Source organism: Macaca nemestrina, chromosome 6 (assembly GCF_043159975.1).
Source record: "Macaca nemestrina isolate mMacNem1 chromosome 6, mMacNem.hap1, whole genome shotgun sequence".
In the NCBI taxonomy this organism is placed as follows: Eukaryota; Metazoa; Chordata; class Mammalia; order Primates; family Cercopithecidae; genus Macaca; species Macaca nemestrina.
Window position 1 is genome coordinate 86,803,307 of NC_092130.1, and position 21,651 is coordinate 86,824,957.

At 36.1% G+C, this 21,651-nt stretch overlaps 1 protein-coding gene across 23 annotated transcripts in view; it reads left to right on the plus strand.

Moving 5' to 3' along the window:
- LOC105491963 (KIAA0825 ortholog) overlaps positions 1–21,651 on the plus strand; it is a 473,971-nt gene that overhangs the window by 73,604 nt on the left and 378,716 nt on the right. For 10 of the 23 annotated variants that reach the window (XR_011624178.1, XM_071097825.1, XM_071097811.1 and 7 more), the window contains 3 exons: positions 6,336–6,467; positions 17,951–17,968; positions 18,491–18,659. Coding sequence is in view for 21 of the 23 variants with exons in the window: in XM_071097825.1 (XP_070953926.1) it covers positions 6,337–6,467; positions 17,951–17,968; positions 18,491–18,659 (318 nt within the window). In the remaining 2 variants the exon portion in view is untranslated. The other 13 variants (XM_071097824.1, XM_011758773.3, XM_071097810.1 and 10 more) reach the window with 9 other exon arrangements.

The window sequence follows — 21,651 nt, forward strand, 5'->3', positions numbered from 1 at the left end:
AAGCTCCGCCTCCCAGGTTTACGCCATTCTCCTGCCTCAGCCTCCCGAGTAGCTGGGACTACAGGCGCCCGCCACCTCGCCCGGCTAGTTTTTTGTATTTTTTAGTAGAGACGGGGTTTCACAGTGTTCGCCAGGATGGTCTCGATCTCCTGACCTCGTGATCCACCCGTCTCGGCCTCCCAAAGTGCTGGGATTACAGGCTTGAGCCACCGCGCCCGGCCAAGACTTTTTAATTTTATTTTCTCAAGCATCAGTGAGGAATCTCCAGACTTTTTAATTTTATTTTAATGTATTTTTATTTTTATTTTTATTTATTTACTTATTTATTGAGACAGAGTCTCGCTGTGTCATCCAGGCTATAGTACAGTGGCACGATCTCAGCTCACTGCAACCTCTGCCTCCTGGGCTCAAGCAATTCTCCTGCCTTAGTCTCCCGAGTAGATTACAGGCATGTGCCAACACACTCAGCTAATTTTTATATTTTTAGTAGAGACAGGGTTTTGCCATGTTGGCAGGCTGGTCTCAAACTCCCAACTGCAGGAGATCCTCCCATCTCGGCCTCCCAGAATGCTGGGATTACCGGCATGAACCACTGCACCTGACCTCAAGACTTTTTTAAAGCCAACCCAAGTCATGGGCTTGTACCCTCAAATACCTATGAGTTGAGTAAATTTCTCTCCTTTTCAGGTCCCAAGATAACTTGGAACACCTGGATCTGTTAGAAAGTGACATTCTTTACTTACCACAGTACAGAAACACTACACAGGGACTGTGTAGGCAGGGTATGAGGCCAGTTCTCCAAAAGGCTTTTATTGACTTTACAAGCCAAGTTTGATTCCTTAAAGTAAAGCACACCATTCCAGTCAAAGCCTTGGTAAAATAACCAGAAACTGGTTATTGTGTCCTGTTGTGTCCTGTTACAAATGAAAACAGATTCTTTTTTTTTTGAGAGGGAATCTTGCTCTGTCACCCAGGCTGGAGTGCAATGGCATGATCTTGGCTCACTGCAACCTCTGCCTCCCAGGTTCAAGCGATTCTCCTGCCTCAACCTCCTGGGTAGCTGGGATTGCAGGAGCCCACTACCATGCCTAGCTAATTTTTGTATTTTTAGTAGAGACGGGGTTTCACCATGTTGACCAGGCTGGTCTCAAACTCCTGACCTCAGGTGGTCCCTCTGCCTCGGCCTCCCAAAGTGCTGGGATTACGGGCATGAGCCACTGTGCCTGGCCGAAAACAGATTCTTATTGCACTTATGCAAATAACTATATTGCCATAAATTAAGAACATTCACAAATAGTTTCCAAATTCTGGAGAAATCACATGGAGAGGAACAAATATGCCCCAAATTTTGTTCACAGGAGTATACTTTACTCAATTGTTTAAAGCTGTAAATAGCTCAAAATAAAAGTTTTCTTGACTCTGAAAAACAAAACAAGGATCGGCAACATTTTAAGCAAAACATTAAAAAGATTATTGTAGACTTCTATTAGTTTAGTCAATGCAGTTAACTCCTGTTTGATAGTCATGAACATTTCAGCTCTCCATGAGAGTCCTGAAAGTTTTTTCCTCTATTCTGATGTCACAGTCTCCAAAGTTATCAGAAAATCTTCATTCAAGAACATCTGCTAGAGTTCTATAGTTGATTATAAATCACCTTCTAAAGAGGACCAAAACAAGACAACAATTATCTGTGGATGACAAAACATCTTAGGAGAGCCACAGTTGAAAACATAATTGACAAATAAATTTGGCTACCTCTGTAGCATACAATAATTTTATGTAATGATTATAATTATTTAAAAACATACACTAAGTCATTTTAGAATTATAAATTTCCCATAATTTTGGAACATATACCAATAACATATTTATACAAATATAGCCCAAAGAAAACAAAACGCTGTTTTACATTTGATAATCCTTCCCGTATGACTTTATACTAAATAAACTAAATGTCACTGTTTGCATTAGTGCATTGTTGGTGTCAAACCAATTTCTTAATAAAATCTTACAGACAAATGTATTCAATCTTAATCAGTTTGACTGTAAGGTAAGATTCTCATAAACCTTTTATAACCCTTTACAATTTTTGTTAAAGAGCAGATTAAAAGGAGGTTTTTGCTCTAAGGAAAACCTGTTGTGTTTTTATTCCAGTGTATGGAAACATTGAATAATACCCCTTTAACTTTAGCCAATATGTTCACACACAGAATTTTTTTTACAAGATTAATTTTTCACAAACCATTCACAACTTGTTTAAGCCTTCAGCCTTATTTTATCTAACTTAAAACAATCCTTTAGCCAAAAAGTAAATAAATCCATATTCCCATGACTTCTTATAATCTTTTACCAAAAGTATATTCTACTTTCCTTACAGGCCTTGTGTGTAGACTGTTTGTCAATAGTCTCAATTACATGTTAAGTGTTAATTCTTAATGACTTTTGCTTTTGGTAAAAACCTTGGTAAGTATGGGATTTTAATTATGTACTAGGTGTGGAGCCTGGGACCCGGACAGAAGTGCAGATAAGGTCTGACTCTTTCCAGAGTCTCACTCCACATGTACCAGGCCTTACCTAGCTATAAAACAGGCAAGTTGTACAGTTAAGAGTCATAGTGGCATTTTATGAAGCCTTTAGGAGGCCTAATCACCTTTAAATTGTACATTTCTTGCATAAATTCCCTTTCATAAATTATTTCACAACTTACACAGACAATCTTCGACATACTTGGACTTTCCCACTTGTCCTAAGCATCTCTCTTTTTAAACAACCAGTTATTTTACTTTAGGACAACAATTTACATACAAGAGCATTTCTTACATAAAATTTCTATTATTTATAACCTTCTTTGCCTAGCTAGTGGTCATGGTTAATTTCACATATCTCCAGGCCTTATCTAGAATCTAATGCTCCAAAACAAATTGAATAATTTTAAAAAGTTAAGCAGTTTGTGACCTTAAAGTATTTAGCAAACTTAATATCTGACCCACATAATTTAAACCCAATGTTTACATTTTTGAAGATATTTTTATTTACCGATAATGTTTAAAACTGTCTTTATTTCCCAAATATTACTTAAGTCACGTGAACTATATGAAAGGCATTAAACATTACTTTTCTGACAAAATATTTGATTTCAGGTCTTATTATTAAACCAGTTAATCAAAGCTCTTTCACATATAAACATCACACACACAACACATATAAATACACAGAGAGAAGATAGAGGACTCATTCCCTAAGGCAGGAATTGAACCCTGAACCCAAGCCACCATTGTGATGGCAGAGACCAAGAGAAAGTACTGCCACATGGTTACAAGGTCAAGCTCCCAAGGACATACAAAAGGGAAACCTTATCCAGTTTTTTTCAGGGACCTGCAACAAAGTTTGTAACTGACAGTTTGCTGGGCCATCTTGAAAAGCAGGCTTACAGGTGCCCTAAGCCCATGTTCTATCCTAAGGTACTCCTGTTCATGACACAACAATACAGAAAGACACACAAAGTACACCAGATTCACTACAGCTTAAGACTAGCTTCACAATTCCTTTTTCCCATAATCAAAACTTTGTAGGAGATAAACACTAATTTTTACCATTCATTCAACTGGTTTGCAGAGAGAGAAAAAGAAAAGAATTGCCTCAGGCAGGGTGGGGAAGGCAAAGAGTTCAGGGAGACCAGAGAAAGACCCACCTGTTGTTCAAAAGTTCAGGTGGCCACTTGTTGGTCACAGAGGGATCTTTTCCAGGAGTTCCATCAGCTCTCAAGGTTTTCCGGTTTTGGGGAGGAAAAAGCTCCCCATGTCATATGTTCCTGTACATGCCTAATCCTATCACCCATAGCCATCAGCAAAGAGTACAAGGCAGATTAATCCAAAGAGAATAGCAGTTCACATCCCACAGTGCCAAACGTATTCTTAGCCAAAAGGGATTTTACTGAGAGAGGCCTCTAACCCCTAAATCTTATAAGGAACCCTAACCCTCCTAAGTTGGGCCTCTAACCCAAGGTTGGCCAAGCATCCTTGCCTTTTATTAAGGGGGGACTGTAACCCAGTGTCTTAGGAGAGACCCTGACTCCCCTAAGTTGAGCCTCTAACCCAATCCCATTATTTACCTGGGTACCCCACCACTTACCCAAAGTTGGCTGATCAGTGTTACAGTCCATTTCCTTTGGATTGGGGAGTTTCTTCAGTATCATCCCTTTGGGGTTTGCCAGAAAGATGTTACCAGGTGCCACCACTTGCCCAAAGTTAGCCTTTGGGCTGGGGGTTTCCTTATTATAGTCCATTCCATGGTTGCCAGAAAGATGTTAGAGAAAAGGAGTCCTGATCCAGACCCCAAGAGAGAGTTCTTGGATCTTGTACAAGAAAGAATTCAGGGTATCCATAGAGTAAAGTGAAAGCAAGTTTATTAAGAAAGCAGAGGAATAAAAGAATGGCTACTCCATAGACAGAACAGCCCCATGGGCTGCTGGTTGCCCATTTTTATGGTTATTTCTAGATGATATGCAAAACAAGGGGTGGATTATTCATGCCTCCCCTTTCTAGGCCATATAAGGTAATTTCCTGATGTTGCCATGGCATTTGTAAACTGTCATGGCACTAGTGGGAGTGTAGCAGTGAGGACAACCAGAGGTCACTCTCATGGCCATCTTGGTTTTGATGGGTTTTGACTGGCTTCTTTACTGCAAGCTGTTTTATCAGCAAGATCTTTATGATCTGTATTTTGTGCTGACCTCCTCTCTCATTCTGTGACTTAGAATGCCTTAACCATCTGGGAATGCAGTCCAGTAGGTCTCAGCCTTATTTTACCCAGCTCCTATTCAAGATGGAGTTGCTCTGGTTCGCACACCTCTGACAGTTCCACTGTAGTGTGATGAACTCTTGGTTGGTCACTTGTGCAAATCATCAGATATGTGCTTGCTTCTGTTCACAAATCCTAAGGAGATACCCACTGATAGATACACAGCATCCACTCATGTAGTGTCTGAATCAACCTTCCTGCTCTGGCGGGAGAGACCTTTTGGATAAAACAACCTCTTAACAGTAGAGAAAATCCTTGCTAGCTACCAATATGTATCAATCTAGTCCTTTGTCAGTAAAAAAGAATGGGTCGCCATGGATCATTTAGACATTTGAGGCAAATCAATATCATGAAAGTGGAGAATCAAGTTTAACCAAATGAATGGTGGTGGCAGAAAGGCTAGCTGTCTGCCAAAGATTAATGATCTCCATTCATGGCATAGAGCTTTCCTGGAATCAAATGCCCAGCCAGTGGCATTTCCCAGACACCTTCGCCGCCAGGTAGAGTCATGTGACTAGCTCTCACTAGAGAGCTCTTAACCACATTTAAGCAGATGTGGTAAGAGTCATTTCTTAGCCAAAGTAATCAAGAAGGTAGTTTGTCTTTCCCACTTACTTCTTTCCCCATAGCTTCTGCACTTACTTCTTCTACACAAATATCACCTCCTCAGAGACCTTCCCTGATATTCCTAAATAAAATAGCTCACACTCTGCCCTTGCTGTATCACTCTTAATTTAGCCCATTGCCATGCTTTACTTGTTCTTATAGCACTTCTCACCATGTGATTTTTGATTAAATATATCTGTTTATGTGTTATAAAAAATCTGTCTTCCCCACTAGAATAAAAACTCCATGAGGGCAGGGTATTTAAATTATTGCAGCTATATCCCAGCCTCTATAGCAGTGCTGTAACCTATCAAGTGTTCAGTACATAGACAGAATGAATGATTAAAGCTTTGATGGTGATGAAATGCATGTGCCTCAAGAAAGAGTATCATATCATTCAGTTTTTAGTTAGGTATCAATACTGAGGTTGTCAAGGGGTGCTAGAGGAACTCAAGGATAGTTTTGCATCCTTCACATATAAATAGACCCAGTGGGGTGAGGCTTTAAAAAGTCTAAGGCTACAATTTCCAGGTAAGTATATTGACAAGAGTTGAGGGAAGGTATTGAATTTTTGCTGCACCCACCCTTGTTCACAGTGGTCTGTGGGCTCTGTCACTTCCATTACAGTTCTTGGCCATAATGAGAAGCTATAGGATGCTTAAGTACTCTCTGAGGGATGCTGTTTTGTTCAGCTTTCAAACCATAGAAAAGTGTGAAAATTAGGTCACACCTCATGAAATTTAAATAACAAAACATTCTACCTAGCTTTATAATACCCTAGTTCTCCAACTGCTATATTTCATTATGCCTATAAATGGGAATTATTATTTTTGGTTTAGTATCACAACTTGAGGTGAATTTCTGCCCACCCCTATCCTTCGCCATTGTAGGGGAACTGACATGTTTTATTATTTATTCTTGCTCCTCAGAATGGATTGGGATGATGAATATTCTCATAATTCTTTTGACCTACATTGTTTGTTAAACTCATTTCCTGGAGACTTGGAGTTTGAGCAGATCTTCAGTGATATTGATGAAAAGATTGAACAAAATGCTGCAAGGTAAATATTGTTAATTATTTAAAACAAGTTGTTTTCACATTTCACTTATATGAAATTTACCTGGTCTATTTGTGTCCTGCTCTTAGATAATTTTAGGTTTTAATTGTCATTAACTTCCCCCCAAAATATTGATTAGACTCCCTCTCACTTAAAGTGTACATGGTTGTCTTTATCTGAGTAGCATTTTTAAGACTAGAAAATATAAGCACTATCTTGAAGTAGGCAATTAAAGTTTATTAAATTGGCACTAATGTTTTTTTAGAGCTTGTCAATATTGATGTTCTGAATTTTCATTAATATGGTTAGAGTGTAAGGCCATGATTGCTTGAGTTACTAAAAACAGAACATTAAAATTTTTTTGCATAATATTTAAGATTCTTTCTCACTTAAGTAGGAGGCTAGAGACTTTATAGAGAGTTGTTATACTAGATTAGTCATCACCTATCCCAAAAAGTCGTGTTGCCAAATACTGAGGGAAACAGTGACAACTAAATGGTTTCTCATTAATACGTGTTCTTTGGTAGAAAGGACTCTGTCTTCATATGTAGTTGTGGACCCTATAATCAGACAGTTACTTATTTGCATCATTTTGATCAACGGTTCTACTTTACCTCATGTGGGTTACAAATGTGCAAACCACAGTAAAAATTAATATTGTGTAATGATACATAGCATTTCCTTTTTTAAAATTTAAGATATAGTTACATTGAATTTCCAAAGAAACTGAAACAAGTAAGTGAAATGTTCCTATGATATTTTTCTTTCTGCTTTACATGAGAATAGTTAGTTCTTTCTTATAACAATGGGCATAAGTAAATTGAAAAGATAGCATATTATTGGAGAATTATACTTAAAAACATCTCCCATCCCAGAAATCCTCTCCCTGAAGGTAGTAGAGAAAGGAAAAAGAAACGCTTTTATTATTGAATTAAAAACCAGAATATGATGTGCATTTCAGGCAGTTCACTAAGAGCTTGCAAAAATGGAAGGGAATCTCACTCCTTTAAATAGCGAAGCAGATACAGCCCATTACATTACATGTTATCAAGATAAACAATCACTAGTCCTCAAGTAGGAAGACTGGATAGCACATTTTGTCACACATAGTTCATCCTAACTTTTTACCATGGTAAATTAGTGTTAGCTAATTGGCTTTATCCTGAGGAGAAACAAACTTTTTTGTGTCTTTATAACCGGAGATCGTTTTGCAAATTGGAACAGGCAACCAATGAAGTTAGGCTCTTACTCTCTCACAGGAACTGGGAGATTGGGCAGCTATCTCCCTTGATGCTTGCATTTCAAAAAGATAGCTCCCAGTTTCTTGAGAAGGGCATTCCTGGGTCACAAAGCTGACAAAAGGACTGCTGACAAGTTTTCCAAAGAATAGATACATGTCTTCCTAGTCTTCCAAGGAATAGATACATGGCAAAAGATGAGAAAGTACTTATGATTACAGGCTTTTCTGTTTTGTTTTTTTTTTTTTTTTTTTTTAGTCACCCAGGCTGGAGTGCAATGATGCAATTTCAGCTCACTGAAACCTCTGCCTCCCTGGCTCAAGCGATTCTTGTGCCTCAGCCTCTCAAGTAGCTGGGATTACAGGCACCTGCTGCCACACACAGCTAATTTTTGTATTCTTTGTAGAGATGGGGTTTCACGATGTTGACCAGGCTGGTCTTGAACTCCTGACCTCAGGTGATCCACCCGCCACAGCCTCCCAAAGTGCTGGGATTACAGGCGCGAGCCACCATGCTTGGCCTATGATTACAAGCTTTCTAAGGTAAATGCTCTAAGGAAAAAGGAGAGGAGGGAAATCTTTTCCCTTATTTTCAACAGGGAAAATTAAACTTTTTATTTTTAATTTGTATTTGCCCTTTATACTATACCTATACATATACACATTATATATGTATTTTAGAGATAGACAACCAAACTGTGAATGTATAGTTGATATTTCATATAAATATAAAATAAACTTTAGGGTAATTATGTATTTATATAACTTTCATGTTATATATTTATGTATTTTATGACACAGTTTCTAACTCAAAGAAACTTACAAATGAAAATAGTATTTACTTAAATAGATTAACAAGACATTACCTAAATTTCAGAGATGCTTATATTTTTAAAAATTGAACTATTTTTTAAAAGGTAAACCTTTTCCTTCACAATGGAACTTAGGCTCCATCAAAATAAAACAAGTCACTGAACTCTGATGCTTTTGTTCTGGATTGCTTATTTTTATTTATGAACCATATATACTTAATTTTTTGCCTTACCTAGTCAAAAAGAAATCATATTTAAAAGTAAAACAGTGATTAAAACATTGTATTTTGCATTAAAAAATAGTTATTAGGTCAAAACTCAGATGTTAGTATTAAAAAGAAAATACAGTATGGAACATAGGATATAATTTTTAAATTAAAAATATTTTATTGCTCATATATTAAAACGAACCTAGAGCAGAACCACCTCAAGTGACCATTGATCTTCACAAGGGACAAAATAAGGAAGTAGCTGTATGTGCTGTATGCTACATTTAGAATCAAGTCTATTTTTCATCAAATTCAATTATGTTTTCATTATACTCCAGAGAATAAACATAATAGTATAGAGTATATATATTTTTTAAAATAAAATACTGAATAATAACTGTGGTTCAGAAGAGTATAAATCATTTATGCGCTCATTTATTGCCTTCTAACAGAATAGCTTTTAGAAAATTGTATGTCATGACGAATCAGTTATGCCACACTTACACTGCAGTAGTTGAATTACCCTTGGCATTTTTGTATTCTAACAGTTCTATTTATCTCCCAGTAGTGTACATTGAATAAGTAATGAACATCTGTATGGTATAGGTTTTCCTCCATAGTTTTAAAAGAAAAAAACAACATTAGTAATTCATTTTAAAATACGATAGTTTTTTCCTTATACTTGAATTTTTAAAGTAGCAGTGACCCTGACATCTATTTATGAATTCCTTCTCTCTCCTTAATATCATCAGGTTTTATGAGCCACAGGGTCTATTGCTTCCCCAAAGCAGTGATTCACCAGAATTGACCAGTGTGCCCAAAGGTCACTGAACCTTCACCTGCCCTTCAAGAGAGGCTGTCATTCTCAGACCACTTCACTTTTACATTCTCCTTTCCATTCAAGTCAGACCTGGGTGACTAATAGGTCCGACAGCAGAAATTAGTGATAATGAATCATTTATTCAAACACATATCAAAATAGGTAACAAGAGGTAAATAACATGCCAAAGAGAAACATTATGAATGTTGTACCTCCGTATCATTAGTTCCCTAACTGAAAACTGCATGCTTTAGCACTAATGAACTGAGTGGTACATGTTTTACAAAATATTGAGGTACAGAAGTTCTTCTGGGCTCACAATATGACACAGCATAGGCCGGACGCGGTGGGCTCATGCCTGTAATCCCAGCACTTTAGGAGGCTGAGGTAGGCAGATCACAAAGTCAGGAGTTCGAGACTAGCCTGGCCAATATGGTGAAACCTCGTCTCTACTAAAAATACAAAAATCAGCCAGGCATGGTGGTGTGCACCTGTAATCCCAGCTACTCAGGAGGCTGAGGCAGGAGAATTGCTTGAACCCAGGAGGCGGAGGTTGCAGTGAGCCAAGATTGCGCCACTGCACTCCAGCCTGGGCAACAGAGCGAGATTCCATCTCAAAAAAAAAAAAAAAGAAAGACACAGAATGATTTTTTTCCCCCTTAATGTTCAGTTAGATAAATATAATTGTATCTTAACAATTTATTTTACTTTTTCATTTCCTAATTATAGACAACCTCTGTGTGTATCTTAGGAAGTAAGTTTTGCTAGTACCAATGCCGCTGGACTCCTTTTTTTTCTTTTTTTTTTTTTAATCTAAAGAAAGATGTAATCTCAACACTTTGGGAGGCCAAGGCAGGAAGATCACTTGAGGGCAGGAGTTTAAAACTCACCTGGACAACATAGCAATACCCCATCTCTACTGAAAAAAAAAAAAAAAATTAGCCCAACCTTGGTTGGTTGCTCACCTGTGGTCCTAGCTACTCGGGAGGCTGAGGTGGGAGGACTGCTTGAGCCCAGGAATTTGAGGCTGCACACGCTATTGTACTCCAGCTTGGGCAACAGGCTGTCTGGAAAGGAAGGGAGGAAAGGAAAGGAAAGGGAAAGGGAAATGAGGAAAGGAAAGAAAAGGAAAGAGGGAGGGAGGACCCGAGGCAGGGAGGAAGGAAGGAACAAGAAGTGCTACCAGGTCGGGTGGGGGCTCATGCCTACAATTCCAGCACTTTGGGAGGCTGCGTGCCGTGTGCAGATCTTTTGAGCTCAGGAACTTGAGACCAGCCTGGGCAACATGGCGAAACACTGTCTCTACAAAAAACAAAAACAAAAATTAGCTGGTGTGGTGGCATACCCCTGTGGATTTAGCTACTTGGGGTGCTGAGGTGGAAGGATCCCTTGAGCCTGGGAGGTGGAGGCTGCAGTGAGCTGTGATTGCACCACTGCGCTACTGCCTGGGCAACAATGTGAGCCCTGTCTCAAAAATGAGAATTGCTACTAGCAATAATACTATTTATTTGACTTCACCTAGAAAATGCAGGGAGAGGGGAGACATTTAACCATGTCTATTAATGAAAGGGTACATATTCCATAGATTACACTTCTTTTTTATATAATGCTTACATTTTTTGAGCTTCCATATTAAAAATTTGCTTTCAAGTTTTCCATATGATGGTATTTTATGACTATATAGACACACAGACACACACACACACACAAATATTAATATATTTTATAGCCAGAGCAAATTATACAAAATGAAAATTAGTCATTTCAAAGGTTTTACTGTGCATTATTATTTCTGGCAATATTGTGGCACTTATTTAATAATAAGTAGATGCAAATTAATGTTTGCAATCATTTTTGTAACTTCCTGTGTTTACACTTCAGTTTTGGGTTTCTTCATTATACACTACATCTCACAGAATCCCGACCTCTTCTCCCCTCCTGCTGAACAAGACCAGGCCACATAGGAAGAAACCTGGAAAGGGCTAATTCCCCCAACTACTGTTGAACCCAGAATAAAACTTTAACCCACTTTCCAACTCTGACTGGGCCTTTCCAGCACTCTTCTTCTCTCCAGAATTAAGAATGCATCCTCCTCTGCTTTAGGAGGCTAGAATGAATAGGGTAAAATGTGGAGTCAGTAGCTCCATTCGATGATTGTTATAAGACTTTTTCAAGTATTGTGGACATTTCAAGTGTTTGAGTTTTTTTTTAAGTACAGTATAGCTTTTATTTTTAAGTGTGTTAGCTTCACCTACTCTTGGCCAAATAAGCATAAGACAATAGAGAATTGTTGTTTGGGGATATTCCTAAAAGATATTATTGTATTATCTTTCCATGGCAAATAAGGAAAGGGAAGCACGTGTCTGCCTGTTTATAAATTGTTGTAATAACAAAAGTTGAATAGTATTATACTGAAAATCCAGACCTCATAAAGAGATTGAGCCAATAGTAGTTGGACCACTATTTCCCAGAGAGGATATTAGTTAATGGGTCAGTGGGAAGTAAGCCCCACCCTTGATGTAACAATCTGAGGTGCCTGGTGAAGACCTGGCCCAGCTCTGAAAGCAGGAACAGGGGAGGGAACACTGTAAGAGGACTGGAGCCTTGGTAACAGATATGACTGCTGTGGCCGGCTCATCTTTCATGTTGGATGATGCCTGGAGATTGAATCCAAGCCTGTCAACTTTCCCTGGAAAAGACCCTTGTCATGGCCTCAGCTGAGTCAACACCTTGTCTAAAAATGGTCACTAACACCACATCCATTGCTAATCACAATCGAAATTCTAGAATGCCATGACTAAGAATATCCTTTCATGGGACCTGGAATGGGAGCTGGGATGGGAAGGGGCTGGAAGCTGTTGCCTTTATTTTCTACTTAAGGACTTTTCTTTAAGCCAGGCATGGTGGCACATGCCTGTAGTCCTAGCTACTTGGGAGGCTGAGGCCAGAGGATTGCTTGAGTCCAAGAGTTCGAATCCAGCCTAGACAACGTTATGAAACTCTGTCTCATTCATAAAGAACTAAATTGGAATTTAAAAGTAATTCCTTTTTTTGTGTGTGTGTGATGAACTTTCACTCTTGTTGTCCAGGCTGGAGTACAATGGTGCAATCTCATCTCACTGTAGCCTCCGCCTCCCGGGTTAAAGCAATTCTTCTGCCCCAGCCTCTCAAGTAGCTGGGATTACAGACATGTTCCAGCTAATTTTGTACTTTTCACCATGTTGGTCAGGCTGGTTTCGAACTCCTGACCTCAGGTGATCTACCCACCTTAGCTTCCCAAAGTGCTGGGATTATGGCCGTGAGCCACCATGCCTGGCCAGTAATTCCATTTTTTAAAAAAAGATTTTTGATTTCCACTTTGAAGATATTACTTGTTCTTCACTGTATTTTCACTGCCTAAAACAGTCTTGGCACGTAGTAGGCTAGAAGATAGTCAATAAATGTGTGTTAGACATGTTTGTTAGGTATTATTGCTTTTGTTTTATCTTAAAGTTAGATGAATAGAACATGATAGATGAAGCTACCTTCAAATGCATTTTTCCTTAAGTATTTTTTGCATTATAAAAGTAACACATACTCCGGATAAAATTTCAAACAGTAGAGAAGAGCAATGAAGAAGAAAACTTTTACCATTCCTCTGACCCTCCTAGTCTTGTTCTTTAGAGGAAAGCTATCTTGATAAATTATTGTGTAATTTTCTGGAAATATTCTCTACATAAACATGTATGCACCCCAAAATATATTTTTATACAAATGGGAATTATATGTATATTCTGTGGTTAGATTTTTTTTTACTTAGTGTGTATATATGTGTGTGTATATATATATACACACACACAATGTGTATACTACATATGTATGACATATATATACTGCTTCATATATATATAATCATATATATATGAGAGTATTTACTGTATGCCTACCTCCTCACACATAAACCACAGGTATTATTAAAACCTTCAGTTTGTAGCTTCTAGTAAATCTGTTATCTGGCTTAATGATTGATTTAATCAGGACAATGGAGATAAAGATGTAGACCTGATCTGTTCCCATATCTCTTTGGATTCCCATTACTACGTACGTTCTCCCACTCTGTTTTTTCACTATCTCTTTCTCTGAAAGAGAATCAAGGGAGTTGGCACAGAGCAAATGCTGGTGCAGATCCTCCACTTTTCTCTTCCTAATTTCAGTTTGTATGGTTTTGTTGGGATAAACCATCTTCTGACTTCATTAAATTGTGCTGAAATTCCTGGGCAAGCTGCCATAGGTTAAAAAAAAAAAAAAAAAAAAAAAAAGCACATTTACTTATTCTTGATTTTCTTGGGTATTAGACTATGTCTTTCTAGCCCTATAGAATGTTTCTAGAAACTTCTCTTTATATTATTAACATAGCCCTGTGCCACTTCCATCTTGCTCCTGTCACTAGTTTATGAGAAGTGATCCAAATCAGATGTAGATTTAGGAGGCAGAAGAAGTGATCTAACTGTGTTGGGAAGCTCGTTCTTATCAGTACAAGATCATTTTGGTCCTGTGAGTACTATCCTGCCACCGACTGGATTTCTGGGAGTATTTCACAATTGGTTGACTCTTTTGAAAGCACTTTAGATTTTCTTAGGTTGATACAGGCCTACACTAGGTGTGAATGGTCCAAATTGAAGCATCTGCACCATTCAAGAGCCATTCTCAACTTTTGTAGGGGGATTCGTGGTATATAACAACAAATCAAGAGAGGACCCTAACTAACTCTAAAGTTTCTTTCATACTGTGTTGCTCATAGTAAACTCTGAACAAAAGGTGGGTTAACAATAGATGGGAATTCTGAGAGAGGCTATTAATATATAGTCCCAATGAGCAATGATAAGGGCCTAGGCCAAATCTTTTACAAAAGGAATGGAAAGGAAAGGATACGTATGAGAAAGATTTGCTGTCAAGGGTATTTTTTCCTGAAGTGTAATTACATCTTTTTGAAATGATTAAATGTCTCTGAAATAGAAAACAATTCAGGATAAGTTTTAATTTCTCACCATTTTAGCCATTAAAGTAATTGTGTTAGGAGTATTTTTTGACTTTTTAAAAAATATTATCCAGAAATGTCTTTGTCTCAGGAAAGTAAGTTTTCATTTCATGGCTGACTTATATTTTAATTACATACTAGTTTGTATACATCAGCCCTCTTCCCTATTAATTACCTGATAATTCCAAGGAATGCTAGTAATCTAGTTAGATAAATAGGGCTTATCTAAAAACTAGAAAATCTGTTTACCTCAGAATGATTTCTTTGTCTTTTTAAACACAAAAAGCACAGAAATGGACAGAAATGTAACAGAATTGAAATGTCAATGTAACAATTGAAAAGACTTGTCTTTTCCTTAAGTTGAACTTATTTTGTGGGTAAGAAGTATAAGCAAGAGCATCACAATGTAAAAGCTTAAAAAATTTTTTTTTTTATTTTGGGTTTTCCATACTGTAATAAATAAGTCTTTAAGCTTTGCCATGAGGCATCTATCCTGATTTAAGAAATAAAAATTTTTGTATTCTAACATTCCATGAAAGCCATATATGTGTTTTCTACAATCTTTTTATTTAAAAAGTTCTCATAGTTTATCAATGGAACATACTTTTTTTCCTTTTAACTATTTTGTGACTGGATAATACTTCTGAAATCTTGTAAGAACTTTATAATAAGCTGAAGTTTCAAGATGTTATCATTATCCTCTTCTGTTTTTCAGTATCTCATCCTATCTCCAACTGTACCAGTTCAATATTAATCAGCTCTTGGACTACTATTGTTATTTAATGCAGTCTGTCCAATAGTAGGACATCTCAGCCTTTTTGGAAGTGAGATGGTACATACATACATACACACATACATCCATACATGCATGAATGTAGTAGTGACCATAAAAATAAATTCGTATTTCTTATTCTTCAAATAAATATAGTTTTAAAGTGAGACAACAGTGAGGTTAGATGACGAGTACTGACTTCTGAGGGGTGAGGTGTCAGGGAATTTTAAGTACAGTGATTCTACTAATGTTCTTAAAGCAACATCCTTGCATATAATCTCCTCTTCTACAAGGAAAAACCTTTTTACACCTCCCACAGGCACTTTTAGTGGCTCCCTCCTGTGTACTCCCTTAGCACATTGTACACAGTCCTTATCAAGTCTTACTGTGTTGTAGTTGTTTATTTACAGGTTTATCTCTTTCACTAGACAGAATTCCTTTAGGGACAGGACGACGTCTTATTCACATTGGGTTCCCTAGTATATATCACAATGCCTACCACATATTTAACATTCAGCTAATGTTTGTCAAATTTAATGCCTTCATTCAATAAGCAATTTTTACAGTCAGGGAATCTGGGAATGGATGTTGAATGAGAAAATTACCATAGATATCTTTTTTAAAAAGCATACTCCATGTTGCATTTTAAAAATGCTTTATAAATTGATTTATACACAGCCTCTCAGTAATGCATCCACTTGCACACATCATTAACTTAGCTAATTCAGAGTCATTATAATTAAAGCACATTGGGGTTCAAATTTATTAAGAAATGTTGAGACATATGAAAAGGCGTAGAGTAGTATGACAAATAGTCCTGTGCCCACCATCTAGTTTAAGAAATAAAACATTACTAGTATAGCTAAAGCTCTCTATGTACCTCTCCCCAATTTCATCCCACTTCCATCCCCACTCTGCCAGAGGGTGCTGCTGATCATTCCAGTGCATTTCCGTACACTTTTACTACCTATGTTTATAATCCTGAATAATGTGTAGCATTTGAAAGATAGTGTTTGAAAACGTTACCTTTTAAATGGTGAAAATTAAATTATATTTTATTTTGACCTTGATTAAAGAAGATAAATTGTCAGATTACATACCAAACTGACATTTATCATAAATTTTGAAAATATTTATATAACAATTGAACAAGAAATATCTAGACTTCAGATGGTTAAGTTTTTAGAACAAGATGTATAGGCATTGGTGAGTGGCAGACAAGATAGCCAACTAAAAAAAATTCAGGTGTAGATAATTAGTTTTGACATTTTATGATTTGTGACAAAATGATTTTAAAATTAAGTTTATCTGTCTTAGTTTGTATCAATGAGGGAGGTCCCCTGAAATGCAGCCACTCAATCCCTTTGTCAGTGTTTGGACAAATTACTAAAATATCTAGCCCTCTGAAGGCTTTACCCTATTTATAAATTGTAGTTGTTGGCTTCTGCTCAGATTCAGATGTTAGAAATTAGCCTAAAATCTGAGTCCTCATTGAAACAGATTTAGGTAGACTAGCTGCTGAGCCTTTCCAATTCACATTGCTGTAATCTATTAGGTTTCATTGAATGAGACACATGAGGATGCTATAATAAAAACCTTTGATAAAGAGTCCCTAGAGTCAAGGTGTATGCTTAGGGCATTGTGTTTCTCAGTCCATAGAAGTGCTTACATAAGTTAAGAAAATACATGCCAATCTCTTCTCAGACGTAGAACTGGTATTCCTGAATATGGCTGTCCCATCAGGAAACTGAGTGGCCTCTGGCCAGAGGAGGTATTGTTTTTCTTTTAAGTTCTTTGTTTTCATGAAAAGGCTCTTTGATTCTCAGAATGTATTTGTTTCAAGGTAATTTAGTTTGAATTCACTCATGCTCAGAAATCTCCTGAAAAGTTTTACTTAAACTGTTACAGTGTATGTTTTATAGGCAACCCACACCTGGATGAATTTCAAAGAGTCTTTCATATGACATCTATTTTAATAAGTGCTTGGTTTCTAAAGCCTACCAGGGTCTATCATATGGAACCTTTAATTAATAGCAGTTACCTTTTCAAAACACTAACTTTACCTCTTGGTAACAAATCTTTCTTAATATGATTAAGAGACAAATGCATAGCTGTCAATTTTTGGTGAGGTGTTTCAACTTCAAAGGAATTTGCCTGTTTGAAAGCTTTCTTGAAGTTTAGATATGCTGCCATCAGGTGGTAGTAATATGTCATATCCCTGTGGCTGCGCAGATGGCACTCTGCTAAAGGTCACCAGTTTACCCCATAAAGATTTATAATCATCAATGCACATAATGGTATATGGAAATTAAAATAACATAGTATATCTGCTATTTTATCAACAGGAAGGATACATTGAATGGAAGTTTTAAAACAGATACGTATTGCAAGATTCAACTGGACATTTTTTTTTTTCTGATCTTGATTTACTTTTTTTGGTGAATGAAGCATTTTATTTTATGCCTTATAAATATTTAGAAAATATGGAAAAGTAAAATTTAACACTTATCTGATTACACCCACCCAAATATAATTGCTATTAACCCCTTGATTCATTCCTTCCAGTCATTTTTTAAATGCAATTTTTAGTAATTTTTGTTTCTGTTTTTTGTAGTGCAGTTGGATGCCAAGAAAAAGGTATTTGGCTGTAGTTGTGTATATAGCTTGTATATATAGCTTGTATACTTTATAACTTTTAAAATTATAAGCTTTTATGACTACTTCATGACTCCTTACTATTCCACTGATTGAAGTTTTTCATAATTTATATAGTCCTTCACCTCCTAGTAGATAATGTATATTTCTAATATTTACAATGTTCAGTATTTTATCTCTCCCTTTCATCCACTGCCTATCAAGAGGGCTATTACCGAATTGCATCTATGCTTGAATTTTGTTTCAACACAAAAGAATTTCTAGTTCATCTGAGTAGCTATTTTATATTTCCTCTATCACTTTTTTTACTGCCAGAAAATATGAACTCTCAGTTTTCAACTATGAATGTATAGTCTCTTTGTTATTATTTTCATATCATACAAATGAATTTGTAAATTGTATAAAACCAGGTACCACATATGAAGATTTCAGGGCCTGTGATATTATGAAATAAAGCCATTATCTATCTCCTGCCAAAATAACTTTTTCTTCTCTTTTTTATAGCATAGAACATTGCATTAAAGAGATACAGTCCGAAATTAACAAACAATGTCCAGGTGTGCAGCTGCAAACAACAACTGACTGCTTTGAATGGCTAACTAACTATAATTACAGTACATCCGAGTCATCTTTCATTTCCCATGGAGACTTGATAAAATTTCTCAAAACACTGGTAAAGTGAATTTTTGTTTTATCATGAAGTGGGATGAGTAAACGGGGAATACAACTCATTCAATTTCTATACGTAAATATTTATTTGAATGACCATATTAGCCTACTATACATAGGGGTTTGTGTTTTTATGTTCCTATATCCCCCATATAATCCACTGAGCTATTTGTTTTAATTTTTAACTATGATTTTTATCAATAAAATAAAATTTTATGTAAATGGAGATTAAATATTATGATTCCTGGGTGATTTGTGATATGATATATATCATATCAATACCACAGAATGTATTGATGTGTATCACAGCTGTCTACCAGAAAAGTTCATATTCATTATATTTTTTATCCGTTCACAACTATTCATTTTTTGTATGCTCATTATTAAGCATAATAAAATCCCCATCGATTGTGTCTATTCGGCCTTGACTATTATTCCCTGCATTCCTAACCTGCAGTCTTACCCAGTTCCTTTCAATCAAGGTAGCAATTTATGCAAGACCACCAAATGACGGAGAATTATTATGCTGGTCATTCTGGATACTGACCACCCTCTATGCTAGAGAAGTTTTTGTAACCTTCAACAAGAATAGTTATTTTATCACACTTGTTTCTCCAAGGCTGGCTAGCCTGTAAAAACAGATTCCCAGAGCAGCAGCACAATTGTTAGAAAGAGTTATTTCTATAGCTATGGTTTTAATTTTGGGGGAAAAAAGGCACTATTTTTGTCTAAACATCAAACATCGACTAAGGCAGATGTGGAAAATATCTGGAGGTTGTAGATGGCTTAGGATGACAGAATCAGATGAAAATAGTTTTTGCCTGTTGTTATTATTTCAGATGTGTCTTTAATGTTTACAAAGTAATAAAAGGAAGAGAAAGGAAGACTGTGTGCCCTGAAGCCTTATTCTTTTAAGGAAAGCTCTCACCCATTATCTCCTGAAGGTGGATCCTTGAAGAATAAATATGGATATAGTTATTCCTTTACTTTCTATTAAGAGCCATGTGTATTGAATTTCATTAATACTGATGTAATAATGCTTTCTCATTTAATTAAAAGCAAAAGCTTTTAATTATCTTTTAATCTGTCACACATAAGTCATTCTCTATTCACTGCAGGGCAAAGGCCACCTTAGTTTTGCTCAAATTCATTAGACTGATAGGCTTGTCCCAGTCCTAGGTTTTTTCACATAATTGATCATGTTATTTTAAGGAAGGAACCACATTATTAAAACAGATCCAGATTTAAATGACCTTATTATCAAGTTTCTGCATGCCAAAAAATGTCAGTCCTGACGGCATTTTTCAAACATCTGTTTTTTCATAGAAAATTTTTTGTTAATTTTCTAGCAATTTAAATAAGAAACAGAGGTCCCCATTATGGCAGATACACTGAAGTTATTTTCAAAATTTAAGCAATCATACTAAACATATGTTTTAGACCTCTGTAATCTATTATTCTTTGTTTAATCAAATATTTATAGTTATTGACTGACTTTAAAAAATCAAGGCAGTGGCACTAATATGACTCATTTGCTTTATAGAATTTACAGTAATGCTGATGTGTCCTATCTAAGGACCTTTCTTTTCCAGAAGTATCAAAATAACTCAACAGCAGGAGAGGAGAGAGAAAGAAGCTACACAGAAGTCATGTGTACTTTGTGGCTCTCTGGAGTGTAGCAGAAAGAATGTGGATGAAGAGAATGTGGATGAAGAGAAAGAAGCCAGGGATCCATTCTATAATTCTGTGCCTTACTGTATGTGACTTTTGAAAAGTCACTGAAGCATGCCTGATTTTAGTGTCCTTATGTATAAATTGGGTTTTCAAATACATATGCCAAAGGGTTATCATTATGAATAAACCAGGAAATGTTTGTATAAATACTTAAAAAGCATTTATTGATATAATTATTGGGTGTAATTATTTATTACAGATAGAACATTAGACATTGCAAAGCTTACAATGAATGAGAGAAAATTCCTGGAATTTGTCTAGGAATTGTGCATAATTGTGAATCACACATAATGCCTTTGGTATCTTCATCAATAAGAAATTGCAAAGCCAGCCTGATTTTATGCCACTTGGACCTTGCTTTCATTTCTCTTGTAATCAGCTTGTTTGTACCTAGAGAATATAAACTAATTTCAGTATTAGCTAAAATAGACTTAATTAGGAAAGTCAGCATGGAAGAAGAATGTGTGTGTCTAATTCAAAGTCCAAGAAAAAAGTAATTTTTTTGTCTCTTTCTATTCATAATTACACCCACCATTGTTTTCTGCCAGCACAGAAAATATAAAGCAATAATTTCATATCATCTTTTGGGGAACAATTCTGAGTATCTTTTTCTCATTTTGGGTTATTTCTTTGGAGAGAATTGAAATATTCTCAGATTAATTTTCAAAGTAAAATCTTTCTTAACACAGTTCTCAAAAAGGAATTTAAATGAAAGTTAAAATCTTTCAATGTATTAAAATTTACTTCTCAGAATAGTATATCTTAGTAACCCCTAGGCACATACCATATTTAAAGATCTATATTCTAGAATGATTTTAAAGCATTGTATTATGTGTTCATTTGGGGTTTTATAATAATAAGTATACCCATTCAAGCATGAAAATTGTCTACCAGGAATTAGGGGCATGATCTTGAATTTATTTTGTCTTAGGAATACATTTCAATCAATATTTTACTGTAGATTTGTATTTAGAATTTTTAAGCCACAGTTTTTATACAGATCAGGGTATATCGGGTGGATAACAATGAGGGCTAAAAACGAAGTCTAGAGATCTAATTGAAAAGATAATCAGCTAGGTTTGAAATAAACAATTCAAAGTTTAGTAGACCATAAAAGTTAACATTCTAAAACATCTGAATTGGTTAAATTTCAAATAAAAAAAATGAGGAATTTTAGAGTATTGATTTCAAACTGAAATTATGAAATTGTATATGACTATAGAAATCATTTTTTCGATTACACTTAATCACATTTCTAATGT